The 15454-nt window shown below is 49.1% G+C and overlaps 1 protein-coding gene across 4 annotated transcripts in view; it reads left to right on the top strand.

Annotated features, from left to right (window-relative positions):
- RPTOR (regulatory associated protein of MTOR complex 1) overlaps positions 1–15454 on the top strand; it is a 174221-nt gene that overhangs the window by 133558 nt on the left and 25209 nt on the right. For all 4 annotated transcript variants that reach the window (XM_080375032.1, XM_080375031.1, XM_080375034.1 and 1 more), the window contains 4 exons: positions 3044–3147; positions 4157–4340; positions 6153–6263; positions 14658–14763. In XM_080375032.1, the coding sequence (XP_080231158.1) occupies positions 3044–3147; positions 4157–4340; positions 6153–6263; positions 14658–14763 (505 nt within the window). The remainder of the gene's footprint in view (positions 1–3043; positions 3148–4156; positions 4341–6152; positions 6264–14657; positions 14764–15454) is intronic.

Genomic DNA, 15454 nt, shown 5'->3' with positions numbered 1-15454 from the left:
ATTGCGGCTGTGTTGAGATTTATACTTATGATGCAGATGGGAATGGTACAACTCTCATTCCCAGCCTGATCTTTTTAAAAAAAAAAATCCAAACCCCGCATTTTGCATGTACCAAAATAAACAAAAAGGACCCAGTAATCAGTGTTGGCCTTTTAAGACTTTGAAATCACAGTTAATTAGGGAAAGTTTGCTTCCTTCCAGGTTGCTTCATCCAGCTGTTTTTAATGGAAGGCTTGAGGCTGAATTATAGAATCATATAGGTTGGAAAAGACCTTTAAGATCATCGAGTCCAGCCGTTAACCCAGCACTGCCAAGCCCACCACTAAACCCATCCATCAGTGCCACAGCTACACGTCTGTTAAATACCTCCAGGGATGGGGACTCCACCGCTTCCCTGGGCAGCCTCTTCCAGTGCTTGACAACCCTTGCGGTGAAGAAATTTTCCCTAATATCCGATGTAACCCGCCCTGGCGCAGCTTGAGGCTGTTTCCTCTCATCCCATTGCTTGTTACCTGGGAGCAGAGACCGACCCCCTCACTGCAGCCTCCTGTCAGGCAGCTGCAGGGAGCGATCAGGTCTCCCCTGAGCCTCCTTTTCTCCAGGCTGAACCCCCACAGTGCTCCCAGCCACTCCTCATAGCACTTGTGCTCCAGCCCCTCCCCCAGCCCCGCTGCCCGGCCCTGGACTCGCTCCAGCCCCTCCACGTCTGTCCTGAGAGCGAGGGGCCCGACACTGACCCCAGGACTGGAGGTGCAGCGCCACCAGCGCTGAGCACTGGGGATGGTCACTGCCCCAGTTGTGCTGGCCACGCTGTTTCTGACACAGCCAGGAGGTTGTTCCTCCATGACACCGCTCCTCGGGTACAGGCTTTCCTGTGCATGAGCAAGTAATTCTGATAGTGTGCCTTTTTTTTTTTTTTTTTTTTTCTTTTCAACCTGGAGTCAATTTGCAAAATTGCCATCTCCCCTCCCAAAAAGAGATGACATGACTGGCAGAGGAGCAAACCCCTGGGAAATGGGGAGCTGCTGCCTCCAGCAAAGTACGCTGTCGTATCACTGGACTGTGGCCCTCATGCTGCTCGCTGCCTTCAGAAAAGAAATGGCTCTTTTGTTTTTCCCAGGAAAAGGCAGGCTGCCTGTCGCACTGATCTGTGTACCCCTTGAGCAAATTATCGTTCACTGACCTTGTCCCTCTGCTGTGAAATGAGGTGACCTGACCCGCTTCAGGTGACAGACACCTGACTGTGAGAATCTTAAAACAAAGCCTTCTGTGACTAATTAAAATTAGTTATGAATAATAATATGTCACTAGTTGCTAAATTGTTTCTACTTTCCTTCCATTCTCACGGTGCAATTGCCTGCCCCAGCCCTGGGTGGTAACATCTGCTCACTGGGGACCCCACTGCCTTCCTGAGTGATGGAGAGATGCGTGGCCTCAGGACCTCTCCCACCCCCGCACCAGAAGGAGGAAAATAACACCTCAAATGAGCCCGTCTCGTAGGAGGCGGCTGGCGCGGGGGACAGCCAGGCTAACCAGAGGCCGTGGCACTTGCCGTCCCAGCCGAGGCAATCTGTCCCTTGCTGTGGTGGAGGTGGGCTGTGTGGGGACAGTTGTCACCGCTCCGAGGCTTTGGAGCTGAACCGGTGATGCTCAGGAGGTCTTGAACCCTGTGGAAGCGAGGGAGAGGAGACCTCACCGGGTGGCTGGAGGCAGGGAGAGGTGGAGGTCATCTCCAAGGGCCCTTGGGCTCCGGCAAGGAGTGGGCAGGGTGTCACCCACGCAGCAGTGCCTCCCTTTCCTCTCCGCAGCAGATGCGTGTGGGCTCAGAGTGCAAAGACACGCTGCTGTTGATGATGGTTGTCAGTTCTGCCTTGTAAAGGCATTAACTTACAAAAGGCTCGTTAGCTCTCTGGGCTAACGCATGCAGGTTTTCTTTCTGAGCACTCTGCATGTCCGTAGCAGCCTGTCTGACCTTGCTGAGCTTGGTTTCAGCTGGATGCACGCTGCCGTGCCGCCTCAGCACCCCACTTGGCCGCTGTGCCGAGGTGGGAGTTCCTTAGTGTTCAAGGAGATGGTGGAAGGCCCCGTGCCTGTGGGATTAGCTGTATTTGTTCCTCCAGGGGTTTTTTTATGCCAATCTGGGGCTTCCCTGGAAAGTTATTTGAATCTGTGAGAAATTTCAAATGTTTCACAGGAGGCGGGGTGATGTGGAGAGGAAGAAAGGAGTCTGTGAGCGATGGAAGACGTCTCCCTTCTGAAGGGGAGGCTTGTTTGCATGGTGTGAGCAGCACGCTCAGCCTGGAGGGTGCGAGGCGGTGACGTAGCTGTCTGTGCACCTCTCGCTGCCTTTCCCCTGCCCTGCTCTGAGGCCTTCCCCAGGAGTGAGGACAACGATGTCTCAGGCTCTTTCGGAAACAGCCGAGTGCCAGGGTACCGCCTTGCGGAGCTGAGAGCAGCCCGGCTGTGTAACCCCTGCCTTCCCCCAAAAGGGCATCCGCTAACGAGCTTGGGAGGCTCGGCAATCCTCAGGGGAGACGGAGCAGCATCAGGAGGTGGTTGCAGGCAGCTGCCGGGTTCTACGAGGGAAGTCCTGACTCAAGTGTGGAATCAGGGTCAGGATGCGTGCTTGGATTCTGGTCGTGGCAAGGACAGCAGTCCTCTGGCAAGGTGGGAGGAAAAGGCTGGCTGCTGAAGGGGAACCCCAGCTGCCTGCCCGGCGGCAGCTTGTTTCAGTGCTGGTATAGGTTGTAGGCTGCAGCTGGTTTAGGGAGAAGGTTTAGGTGTTAGTCAAAGCTGTTTCCCTGTAAGTAACAGAAGGGCACTTTCTGGCAAGTGTTTTCTGACTCAAAAAGTAGTAAAACCATCTTATGTGTTGGGAACTGCAGAGGGCTTTTTTTCATATAAATTTTTAAACACCCACACACACTGATAGAGAGCTTAACTTCATTTAACCCCAGGTGTACAATTGTATTGGATAACAAACAGCTGTGGTTGGTGTTTTGCAGTCTTGGCTGTTCAGGACTCTGTTTTGTGTTTTCTCTAGGCAACAGTAAATGCTCGTCCCCAGCGCATCCTCGACACCTCCTCGCTGACTCAGTCTGCCCCCGCCAGCCCCACCAACAAGGGCATGCACATCCACCAAGTCGGGTAAGCACTGATGGCGCTTTCTAGCACTTTTGCCATAGTGTGTTTAGGGGCTCCCTGCTGCTCACCACTCGAGCATCCGTCCCAATTAACTATACCAGAAAGAGCAAACATGCCGAGGGCTCAGTAGCTTCTTGGTTTAGCACTAGTAAGGTGTTGAGAAACAAAAGCTCTGGGAAAAGATGGGGAGCTTCTTCTTTTTTCTAGGACAAAGAGAAACAAAAAGCACTAATTATCTAAAGATGAATTGAACGGAAGAGCTAACTGTTGCTGGTTTTACTGATGCACTCTGGCCTGACCTGTGTGGTTATTCAAATTTCCCATTGAAGTCTGATCTGTATTTTCTGTGTTTTCAGCTGGCAAAAGCCAGGCTTATCTGATGATCAACAAGCCATGCCTAAACTGCAGGGAAATTGAGATAATGGTATGGGCAAAGCTAGGATTTGAAAGTTTGCTTATTTCCCAAAATATCGTTTCCAAGAGAACACACCATGCTTTAGATCTAGTGGTCCCAGAATCAGTGTGCACCAGTAAGATTCACAGTTGGAATGGAGGGCCCAGAACTGCACAGCGATGGTTTTTTTAATGTTTTCTGATAGCATAATGTAACTGTGCAGTAAGGTAAATCTCAGTTTACATGTAAATTAACATGCATTTTCAGTGGGATGACAGGACTTCCCATTTCCCTATTGGAATACAGTGGCTAGTTGGTGTGCCCTACATCAGACATGGTGCCCTGCGGGTGTGTGACTGTTGGACCTGCAGGTTCCCAAAATGTTCGTTTTCTTATCCTTAGTCTGGGGTTGGCACAGTCAAGGTTCACTCTTGTTTTGGGGTTCGTATGCCTTTTGAAGGGGGTGGGGGCACTGGGTTCTTTTGGTTTTTCAGAGGAAGCACAGCAGTGAAGTGTAAGTCTTGTAAGAAAGAAACAAAGTGAAAGTAACGTAACTCACTTGCAGGAGTCTCATGTCCAGTAATACCTAAATCCTTTCCCTCTTTTTTTGATCTCTAGAGGGTCACCTCCAACCACTAGTACAAGCAGTTCCAGCCTGACAAATGATGTGACAAAACAGCCAGTCAGTCGGGACATTGCATCTGTAAGACCCGCCAATGTCAGCAACATGGGGGTGCAGTATACTCCCCACTCCCACCAGTTCCCCAGGACAAGAAAAATGTTTGACAAGGGGCCAGAACAGGTACAGAGCCTTTCCTTTCAGATCTGACTACTTCCCCACTCCGCTGGGTTTGGTTACACATTCTGCTCTTTGTGTTTTATTTCTACATATCTTTTGTTTGCTTCTAGCTGCTGGTAACTCCAAATCGGTTTCATCTAACCAGTAAAAAAAAATGGATTCTTTTTTTTTTCTTCAGGATAAATTTTGTTTTATGGTTTTTGATAGGGCATTATTCACTTCCGCTAGTAAGAAGCATTTAATCAGAGTTGATTGCTTACTCTTTCGTAAACATTTGTCTGCCTGAGTGATAACGCAGTCAGAACTGTGACCCTTGGATGCTTTGTCTCCAACCCCAGCAAAGCAGAGACCAAGGAGGAAAAAGGAGAGATTCATCTTCCTTTAACATACAAACTGGCATTCCTCTTGACAGACTGATGGGTGCTGCTGCGCCAGAATATTCACCTTCTTTCCAGCAGCCCATACCCACTCCGCGCGTGGCAGCATCTGTGCTGCGCACAAGGGAGGATGTAAGCCTAGACTGTTCCTGGGGAGACCAAAGCTCATTGCAGGTCACAGTGAGAGTTGTCACTTCAGGGCTGCAAGGACCTCGGGAGGAGTGGCAGTGACTCCTCTTTTCAGCATGCAAGCCAGCCAACAAGGGGTTTGCATACGTTTTAGCGTTTTAAGGACAGTCATCAGGTGCTGGGCATTTCTCCATTTACAGAAGCATGAAGGACTGATGTGGTGCCAAGCAGAGCAGTCAGATTTCAACATGCACAAAGGATGCTGAGTGTCACCCTCAGATGAGCCGTGTCAGGTGAATATAGTTGAGTCCAAGCACACTTGGCTGTTCTTTTGGCCATCCCTTGAAGGCAGAGACTATGACTTATCAATGGTTAGTGTTCTTCGGGATTCAGCCATCTGGCAATAGTTTTGTGTCTGCCTCTCCCCTTACTTCAACGCATTTCCAGGATTTTTCTGGTGCTGGCTCTGTGGATGAGAGGAGGCTGACGAGGCAGGGGTGTGCTCTGCTGCCTGTCCTAATGCACAAAGCGTGATGGAAGGGGAATGTTTACCCTCCTTTTCTCCCTTCTGGTGCTGTGAAAGGGAAGGATTCTTCCATCTGATGCTGTGAAGTGTGTGCATCGACAGCTTTCGGGTGTTCTGACTGCTGGGAAGAAACTGCCCTTCACTTAACTTGGCTTTTCTACCATTCTTTAGTGAAGAACCTCACAAAAGCTTCTGGAGGTAGAGAGTTAATTCTTCTGTGTAATTACGAGAAAAAAACGTTGGAGCCTTAGCAGGAACACCTTTCCTTCTCATGGGGATGGCAGTGCTAGCCTGGATCATATTTCTGAAAAAATGGCTGAAACCCAAGTGAACGGAGTGGTCTTTCTGGTTTCTTTTTGGGTGTCTTGTGCTTCTTAACAGATAATCCATATTTGCCCTTGGCCTGACACTGTGTCTGGCTGTGCTTTATCCCAAATCATCTTCACTGCTCCCCTCTTTCTCATGCCAGATTCTTGGGAGACCATGAGAAAACTCATCCTGGGACTTCATTTTGATGATAGACTGATGCCTCAGCCCTGATTTATACAGCAGCCTGACTATGTCTTGTGCTGTGCAGAAGAGGGAATTTGCACATTTCCAAAGAGTTAACATAATGACAGTGATCTTAAAGCTAGATGTAAAAAAATACCATATCCTTAGCAATGTGTTAGAGCTTTTTTCTGCCTGGTGGTGTGTTGAAGGCAATCTGGGTATCACTGTGTGCGCATCTTGCCCACGTGAAGGGGAGGGACGTGGTTAACATACTCTTCTCTTTCTGCACAGACTACTGACGATGCCGATGATACCGTTGGACACAAAAGTTTCATTTCGGCCACAGTGCAGACGGGGTTTTGTGACTGGAGCGCGAAGTATTTTGCTCAGCCAGTCATGAAGGTAATGCTTTCTCTCTGCATGCTTTCTGAGTCACGGCGCTGCAGCTCTTGGCAAGTGCCACTGTCCTGAGCATACATTAGGGGCTTCCCCTGTTCTTTTTCCCTTCATTTTTGTTCAGTCTGGGGAGGGAAAGGGGTGGATTTACTTGCATCATGCTGCTCGGGGGAGCTGTGTGACCATGGTGCTTGTAAAGTAAGAGGGAAGAAATCATCAGAGGGAGCAGGAGAGTTAGTGGCAGAGGGGACAGAGGCATATGACTTAGGAAGGAGCCCCGAACAAAAGCCCGGCACCCCACGGAGTGTGTTCAAGAAAGAATGTAAAAATGTGGAGTGGTTCTGTACTTGGTGCAATTCCACCAGTTTTGCACTGCTGCAGGGTGCATTGCAGAGTTGGTTTATTTTAAATGTTGTGGTTTTCAATATATATTGAAAATTGTGTTATATTAAAAATTAATTGGGGGGTGGGGGATGTGCTTTTATATATATATATAAAATAAATATACTAAGGAAGATCCTTTATTCCAGAGAGGGCTGTGAGAGGCTGGAGAAAGAGGGGGGTTCTTTCTGACATCCTAGCTGAATTGTCTGTCTGTGGTGATACTAAAACAAGCAGAGAAGTGATGGAGGCTGCTGCCCTGGGTAAAGACAATGTCACCACAGTGGCAGTAGCACGTGGCCTGTGCTTGAGGTTAGGCTTGGTCGTGTGACTGCAGAGCTGTGGTCTGCCTAGGGATGCCCTATACAGATGCCTTTAACTTAGAAAAGAGAAAGTGATGATAGTGACTGGACATCCACATAACTGCCTGGGGGAAACTTGGGAAGCATCATTGTTGGTTTTGGAAGTTTAAAAAAAGAAAAAGTTCTATTATGGCAAAGAATGAGGGTGGAAATGACAAGTCTCCACTGCGATCTTTTTAGGAGTGTGTGTATTCTGGTAACTAAGTTGGCTTTATGTGAAGTGAGAGATGCACTGAAGACTTGTTCTAGGAATAAAAACCAAAACAGAATTCTTAAGAGGCGGGCAAAGATCGTCAGTGACTGGAAAGGGAAACTGTTAAGTTCCCAGAATCTTTTAGCCAAAGATCAGGTTTCGATTTTCAGTGTGAAATCAAAACAAGCGGTAAATCCCTCCTTTATAATAAGCAAACACGATAAGGCAAGCCTCCAGGTGCTTTGGGAGTCAAGCGGCACAAACTGTAACAGAATTTTCACTTAATTTCATGGAGGTATTGCAATTTCTGTGAATAATAATGCACAGTCTGTATTAATGCCATTACCTGAGCAACTCTACAACAGATGTTTGTCTCCAACTACTGATACTTAATAATGAAGAAATTGTACATTTTCTGTGCTGTCTCATCCCAGAATTGCCACTGAGCCATTCGTCACTGCTCCTTCCAGTCTTTAGGCATGTTACATTGTTTGGTGATGAGGTGAGGTAATTGCCCCCAAGTTTAAGGATATCAGAAAAGTAGTTACCTGGCAGCCAGTTTGTGTGAAGCTTTGATTTCTTCAGAGAATCACCAGGAGGAAAAGCTGGGTGGTGAGGTGATTGCCTGACTCTTCCTCAGCTGCTAGTGAAATTAAGTTTCTTCAGATATCATTAGCAGAATAATTCATTAGGACATACATCTGGCCTGTGGGGCTTGCTTGCTCGGTCAAGCTTTAAACCAGGGTTTTCTCTCATCAAGATGAGTTTTGGTGTCTTGATTCAAGTCCGGAAGAGAGTACAGGAAGAGGAGGAGGATGTTCCATCTCTTAGTTCTTATTAAAAACATTTGTCTGCTTTTTAAGGAAAGCTCTTCCCAGTGAAGAGGGGTATCTATATTAATAAAATAAATCATGGTAGGCAGTCAATCAACGGCAGGTTCAGTGGGTAGATGAGGAGCTCTGTGTGTGTGTTGGGGGAGGGCAGGTTTACTACTTCATGTGCATAAAATAGAGGAAATTAACTTTAGGAGAGAGAATAAAAACCATGGAGCATTCCTGTACAATTTTTCAGAAGCCAGGGAGGGGGAGTCATGGAAATGGAGGGCTTCCCTGCGCCCCGCTGAGTCGCAGAGCGTTCCGTGTCTCGCCGTGAGAACTGAGGTGCTGCAGGGTGTACCCCGTGCGCGGTGCTCTGCCGCTGCAGCCTCTACGAGCATAGCAGGAGCAGCCGCGTGTCTGACAGCGGTGGCTCTTTTAATCATTTCCTAAGTGTTTTCGTTTGGAAATACTCACTGACTGGGCTCGAGTTTCCTGAGCACGGGCTGTCCTCAACAGCCACGTTTCAGCTACAGTTTGAGCGAAAAAAACCCTCTTTCCTAACAGAACAAGGAAGATAATTGATTTCCCCGTTACTTCTGCAAAGCATCTTTAAAAGGCCGGGTAGAGGGTTTCTGCAGGAAAACACATGTGTAATCTTGTCCTAACAGGGAATGATGCATAACTGTGTATCGAGCGGGCGGCGTGTGCAGGGGACAAGAAGTCCCTTGCAAGGACGCTCTGTGGCTGCTGGTGTAAGGAGGCAGGACTGGCCGTGCATAGCGCCGTGCTGGCCGAGCGCTCCTTTCACAGAATGGCTGTTCCTGCAGCAACAAGGAACAAACAGCCCTGGCTGGTGGCTGCTCTCTTTAGGGAACTTCAGCCTCATGAAAAAGGCAAAGAGTAAAGTCTAGCAGGTACTGATGGAAAAAGATGACATTGATGTTTAATTCCAAGACTTCATTTGGAGATTGGCTGCCTACCATCGTAAACAGGGAAAGACAAGACAACTATTCCTGTAATGAATAAACATAAAATGACTGTGAGTGCGTCTTAGTCATATTTAATTTATGAATTTAGTTTTGCTTCACAGACCTTGCTCTGAGAATGCTTTCACTGGAAAGATTGAGGGATTAATTTCCAGTGTAAATCACTGGCTCGGTTTCAAGCCATCATACAGAATTTGATTTATTGATTACCTAATCAAATAAATGGAGAAAGAAGATACTGCATTATGAATTCTCAGTGTGCCAGGAAAAACAGATACCTACCCTAGCTCTGATCTCTACAAAAGTCTTCCTTCCTGAAAACTCCTGTGGCAAAAGGCTGTTCTGCTAACCACAGGCGGTCTTGGACTGAGAGGCACAGGAAAGACTTGTTGCCAGCTGTCAGGAAGCCCTGAGTCAAGGAGAGCGGGAGCCAGCATCTGTTATTGCCAGGACTGGCAGAACATGCAGGCAGGAGCTGGTAAGGATCCTGGAAGGTGAGAATTACATAAGGAATCCTTCCTGATGAGTCCCTGCCTTAACTTCAGCACTGTGTCTTGGCTGTTGTTCAGCCCTGGTGGAGAAAGTGAGCCTTCTGCGTGATTGCTGAGGAACGCTAACCAGGGAAAAACCATATTTACTACTGGAGCCATCTGCTGAACCCTTCCCGTGCCCTGCAACGCCGACTGCTGTGTCGGGAGGGGGAGGCGAAGTGGGAAAGAAGAAAAACTTTGCTGGCTTTCAGATGGCCCTGCTCGGTGGGAGGTTTCAGAAGTGTTGGTTTCTGTCCGAGTGGAGGCTCGGAGATGTCAGGCACCGGTGGGGGGGGTGACCCTGCCCATGCAGCGCTGTGTGACTGGCCTGTGCCACCGGGAGCTGCGCGACTGCCTGATGCTTAAATGGGAGCTGGCTGGGAGGGAGACAAAGACATAAATGATGAGCCTCAATAGTTAATTATTTTGAATAGCAATACCTGCTTTTCCAGCCAGCAGCAGCTGGGCTAGAGGTCGTGACTGTCTGCTACACACACTCCCTGGTACTCCACGGTGGTTTGTCACCAGAAGCTCCCTTGAGATGTGCTCTGTGGGGTTCCAGTTTTCACAGACAAATGCTCTCTCCTGACAAGATCACCCATACAGCTCTGTCCCGCAGAGGAGAGGTCTGCGTTTTGCCAGCGTGCTCTGACTCTTTCTGGCATCGCAGTGATGGTCTGAGGGCTCGGCCGGCCCATCCTTGCCTGCTTGGTGCAAGCACGCTATTGCCTGTGTCGCACTTCACTAGTATAGAGTGTCCCTGCTAGATGATGGTGATTTGCAACAACAGTTAAGGATAAGCTGAGTTCAACAGAGTCTATTTCATTAAGGGTATTGTACATTTACTCTCTGATAACACTTCAGAAGGACACACAGGGATTTTTCTGCATTATTCTTGCTGGTTTTCTTCTCTCAAAGCTCCATGAGCCTCCCGCAGAACTGCAGAATTGTGCCAGGCTTTTTTTCTGTGCAGGCTCAGGCCCCGTTACTTTCTCTTTTTAACACGTGTGTTCACCAAATTCCAACCAGCATCAATCAGCTTAATGATAACACTGGGACTAGTGAGACCCGGGGCGTGGATCAGAAGTGGAGCCACCTAGAGTGAGTATCTGGCGCTCAGCGAGTGTATTTTGGGCATTTTCAGCTGCGATCCCAGCTGGACCTGGGGGAAGCTAGTGGACACACACAGATCGTGGCGGAAGCATCTTTGCAGGAACCTCCCTTACAAATTCCAAGGTGATGACATCCCCCGTCTGCAGAGTCTTTGGCACAGAATATGGTTGGTTAAGTCAACTGTACCAAAGCCAAGACTCCAACATATGCCCTTAGTGTTCTCCTACTACAAGGAGCTGGATTGCATCTTAAAGCGATACACGGGTGTAACCCCTTCACAACACAGCGATCCTCTGGGTGAACATCTGCGGCTCCCTTTTGCTCACACCTTCAGAGGAGAAAGAGGAAGACAAAGATGGCAAACCTGGTTGTGGGAGCAGGGGCTGCCCCCGAGCGTGCGCAGGTTGCAGGTGCTGCAGGGAGATGCCCAGGCGCTGCCAGTGCAACGGGGCGGGTAAAGGCATCATCTGTTCTTCACTGTTCTGGGCGAGGAAGGGCTTTTGCTGGTGGTGTCCAGCTTTCAGCTTCGTCATGTTCAAGCAACACAGCAGCAGTGCGGATGCAAATGGGAACAAAACTGAAACGCAGCTGATTAGGTGGGATTCCATGTAGGATAATCAGGGCAGGGCCTTTCTCTGTCCTCATCAGTTGATGCCTCACTCGTGCATTGAATCTGGGTCATGTGCTGGGGATGTGAGGCAGTGAAATAATCTCTTCCTGATGTGTCCACAGGGTCACCTGTGACTGCTGCCCTGCCCTAGAGCCCAGGGTATCTGCAGGGGGGAGGCGTGCGCAGCAGCGGCGACAGGTTGTTTGGTTTCTGCGAAGAAACACTTTTGCTGACCTGGCATAGCACAGATCACTGTTATATCACTCAGCACAAGTGTCTCCAGAGTGGTCAAAGCAATCGGAGATCCCATCTAACAAGATATAAAAGGATTTTGTCATTGTCAGTTCTGTCTGGACAGCAGAGGGGAAAGCCTTAAGCAGTGGGGAGTGAGGATGCCTTTACTCCCACCTCAGGAAACGGTAATAACCATTTTAATTCCTTTTTTAAGGACCTGCAGATGAATGCAGGACTCAAGGATTCAGCAGGATGCCACAGTTCAAAGGACAGTAAATGTGCTCCAGAGACTAAAGACTGCAAAAAAAGAGATGAGGTTTCAGTGAGGAGAAGGGACGTGCAGTGTGTGTGACTGGTGGGGTGGTGCTGGGCCATCCCTGCCGGCCGTTGAGAGAGGAGGAGTGCAGGAACCAGTGCAGGTGGATGGGCACAAGCACCTGCATCCTCCTGCACCTCGGGAGAGCGCGCAGAGCAGCCCGCTCTGAGGGGGGACACACGCCTGTTGGAGAGCTTGGCTTGCACACTGCAGCTTCTCGGGAACATCCGCTGCAGGGCCAGTGCTGCCACGTGAGCAGTGCATCATTGCACGCAGTTTTAAAAGGGTCCATATGTCCATTTTCAGAAGTAAATGTTTTGGTGTTGTGGGAGAGGAGGAGTTTTACTCTTTGTACAATAAAATCTTGTGCTCTTGCTGCGTTCATCATGCAGGTCTTTGCTTGCGCTTCTGAAAGGACCCTCAGGTGTGTGTGGGCTTTGGGTTGTTTGTGATCAGACCTTTCATGGTTGGACATTTGGAGGTTTATTGTCTCCAAAGCAATGAATATGCCTGGTTTCAACCTAACAAGCAGCACTGGAGATTTCTCACAAGCCAGCCTGCCAGAACTTCCCCAGAGATTTGTCGTCCCATCAGTGACAAGCTGTAGGTGGCACTGGCCATACTTTTGTCTTGGTTTCTTGCTCAGCTCCTTCTGCCATCTGCTCCTCCGCTCGCAGGCGGCATGCAAGACACACCAGGCAAGTGGGTGTTTGAATGGAAAGACCACTTCTGCCACCAAAACCCACTCACTGCTGTTCAAGCAGTGGCCGAGGCAGAAGGTCTCCTCGCGAGCCTGGGAGGACAGGCAGGCACCGAGCAGCACGGGTGCAGGGTGCTGGCTGGGCTGGAGGAGCTCGGCGTGACTGGCCTGGCCTGCCTGCGTCCTTTTCGCATCACTTTCTGTTGATTGGAGACACTTGTCTCCCTCCCATCAGTACTTCACGCTGCAATGCTGGCACTGAGCATACTCCCAGCCACGTCTGAGGCTTGTCTTGCCATACGCGGCTGCTGCTGCTGCTATAGCGTCTGGGGACCGTACCCTGAGAGACCTCGTTATAGGAGGAATCGTTGCTACTGATACCGGATGATAAAAACAACTGCCTGCTCAGCCTCCTTGGAAGAGTTATTTTTCTTCAGACCTGAAAAGCCCAGCAGCTCCTTTAATCTGATATTCTTTATCTGCTAGAATGATGAGTGCTTTGCTCAACTGCATAACTGTGCACGTCTCAGCTCTAAACTGTGAAAGCTGCTGGGTGCCTGTACGAGAATTTACCATTCTGCTTGTTCCCTTCCCTTCCCCGGCTGTTTAGGGCTAACTTTAATTTATTCCCAGAGAATCTGGGTTTTCATTAAGGTGTAGGTGTAATCTCTCCAGTCTCAAATCTCCCTTGATATATTTTTATCTTAGGTTTGTTTATTGCTTTACTTAATTGGTTGTTTGTCATTGCCTTTCTAATAGATGTTGTATTCTTGAAAAATTGAAATAGTAGTGCTTTTTTTTGGCCAGGAGAGGTGGAGGGGAGGCTTCTTATCTTTTATTTATTTTAAAGAAGCAGAAATTCAGCTTAGTAATAGTTGTTTTCCAAAGTATAGTGCATTTTGTAGACAGTATATATAATAGGAACAGACAATTTAAGTACTTTCTTACTGGGGGAAAAGCAAGTGTGTGTCAGTGGGGAATGGGGAAGGAGTGAAGGGACTTCGTGGTATCTCCCTTCTTCAGGAGTTACTCCTTTTGGAACAGCCATGATCAAAAGACACTGGAGTCCTGTAGCTCAGCCCCTTAATTGATCCAGGGATGTTTCTGGAGCTTTGGTGTTACTAGTCTCGGATAATTGTTTAAGCATTAAATAAAAGACATGGCCCATGTAACTGCTGCAGTGGTTTCATGGATGAGGTCATGAGTCTGTTCCTTTTGATCCTGTACACTGAGGGCAGGAGCAGCCCTGACGGCCGCCTCTCCTGAGGGGCAGCACCTTCGCTTCCCCGGTCCCTGGCAGGAGCTGCCAGCAGTGCTGCTGCAGAATCCCAACCCGGCCCTCTGCCCCGGGGACGGATTTTGCAGGAAAGCCATGGAGTGTGCTGAAGCTTGGAGCAATGGGGTGTGAATAAACATAATAAAATAGATCAGCATGACTGCATATACTGCTCCAGTTTCAGGTGGAGGTTTGTGTGTAATCAAACCAAGATGACACGGGGGCATCGTTTTCTTGCAGCCAAGTCTGATATGGGAAACCGAAGCAGTTGCTGTTACTCGTAAATGTGATGCTGGTAACTTCAGCATCTCAGGATCTGAAAATAAAGTAATGCCTTTCTTGGCCTTCAGTCATCTGTTAGCAAGGAAAGAAAGATTTTTAATGTATCCTGAGCTTTCTGTCTGTATCAAAGCTGTGTTCTCTCTTCAGCCTCAGGATTGCTACATAATGTTTTTCAGCATGTTAGGCACAGTAATCTGTATTGCACTGAAACGGGACTTGTTGCGGGAGGAAGAGGCTCCTCACCAACCCGTCACATGCGTTTGGAGACCAGAATGTGCTTGGCTCTTCAGAAACCCCATGGCGTTCCCTTTGGAGAAATGCCTATGATTTAAAGACAAAATAAAATGTAGGACAGCAAAAGGAAAGGGGAAGAGATTACAGATGATGGGGAAGATTTAGATTAGAAAGATGCTCAAGTATTTAATAACGTGAGCTTCTCCATAACGTGAGCTCCTCCGTTTACTGCCTGAAGCTGGAGACCGTATAATTTATGGCTTAGTCTGATGTGCATGTGTATGAGCGTGTGTTACAGAAGTAATTTCATGGAGTTTTGATGGCTGCTGTTGTCTTGTGTTGTGAATATGTTGATACACTGAAAGATCCCAGAAGAGCATGACTTGGAGAGCCAGATTCGCAAGGAGAGAGAGTGGCGGTTTCTGCGCAATGCTCGTGTCAGGAAGCAAGCCCAGAAGATCATCCAGAAGGGTGAGTGATTTCCCTCTTGCCCAGCTTCAGGCATCTTCCTGGAGCTCAGGGCGCTGTGCTTCGTGGGGACGCCAGACTGTGAAGCCCCAGTTAACACGGCCCTGTGCCGGCTCTCGGACGGGAGAGGTGCCAGCGCTTTCGGGCTGCCGGCGGGGTGATGCTGCTGTAGGGTGTTTCACTGACAGTCGCCCACCTTCCCATTCTCAGCTGCTGGTTTGGATTGCCAGGCTGGGGGGAGCGACTACTTAAAGCATCGGATGGCTGCCTTCCCCTCTGCAAACCCAACGGCAGCACCATGGTAGACGATGTCATGGCTGGTCACCAGCAGGGTGCTGAGCCGGAGCGTAGTGCCAGGCTGGCCGACCTGCAGAGTCCGGCCTGGGAGGGCAGGAGCGGAGGAGCAAAGACTCCTGTGCAGGAGCGGGGCGCTGGCCGTGGAGGCAGCTGCCACCTGTGCTAGAATTGACAGAGCATCCCATTTCTGACGCGATGTTGGCTCCCGGCCCACGGCTGAGCGGCAGCAGCTGAGCTCTTCAGCCCTGTGCGCTATCGCAGCCAGTGCCTCCGCCAGAGCCAGAGCAGCCGGCACCAGGTCGAGAATCCAGGGAACCTTAACGGCTGCTATCGATTTACCGTTTGGGCGTTTCCTCCGTGTCCTGTAAAGTTCACGAGGATACTGTAGGTTATGTTT

This window comes from Falco punctatus (assembly GCF_963210335.1).
Source record: "Falco punctatus genome assembly, chromosome: 1".
NCBI classification, from domain to species: domain Eukaryota; kingdom Metazoa; phylum Chordata; class Aves; order Falconiformes; family Falconidae; genus Falco; species Falco punctatus.
The sequence above is the reverse complement of the archived record's forward strand: the minus strand, read 5'-3'. Positions and strand labels throughout refer to the sequence as shown.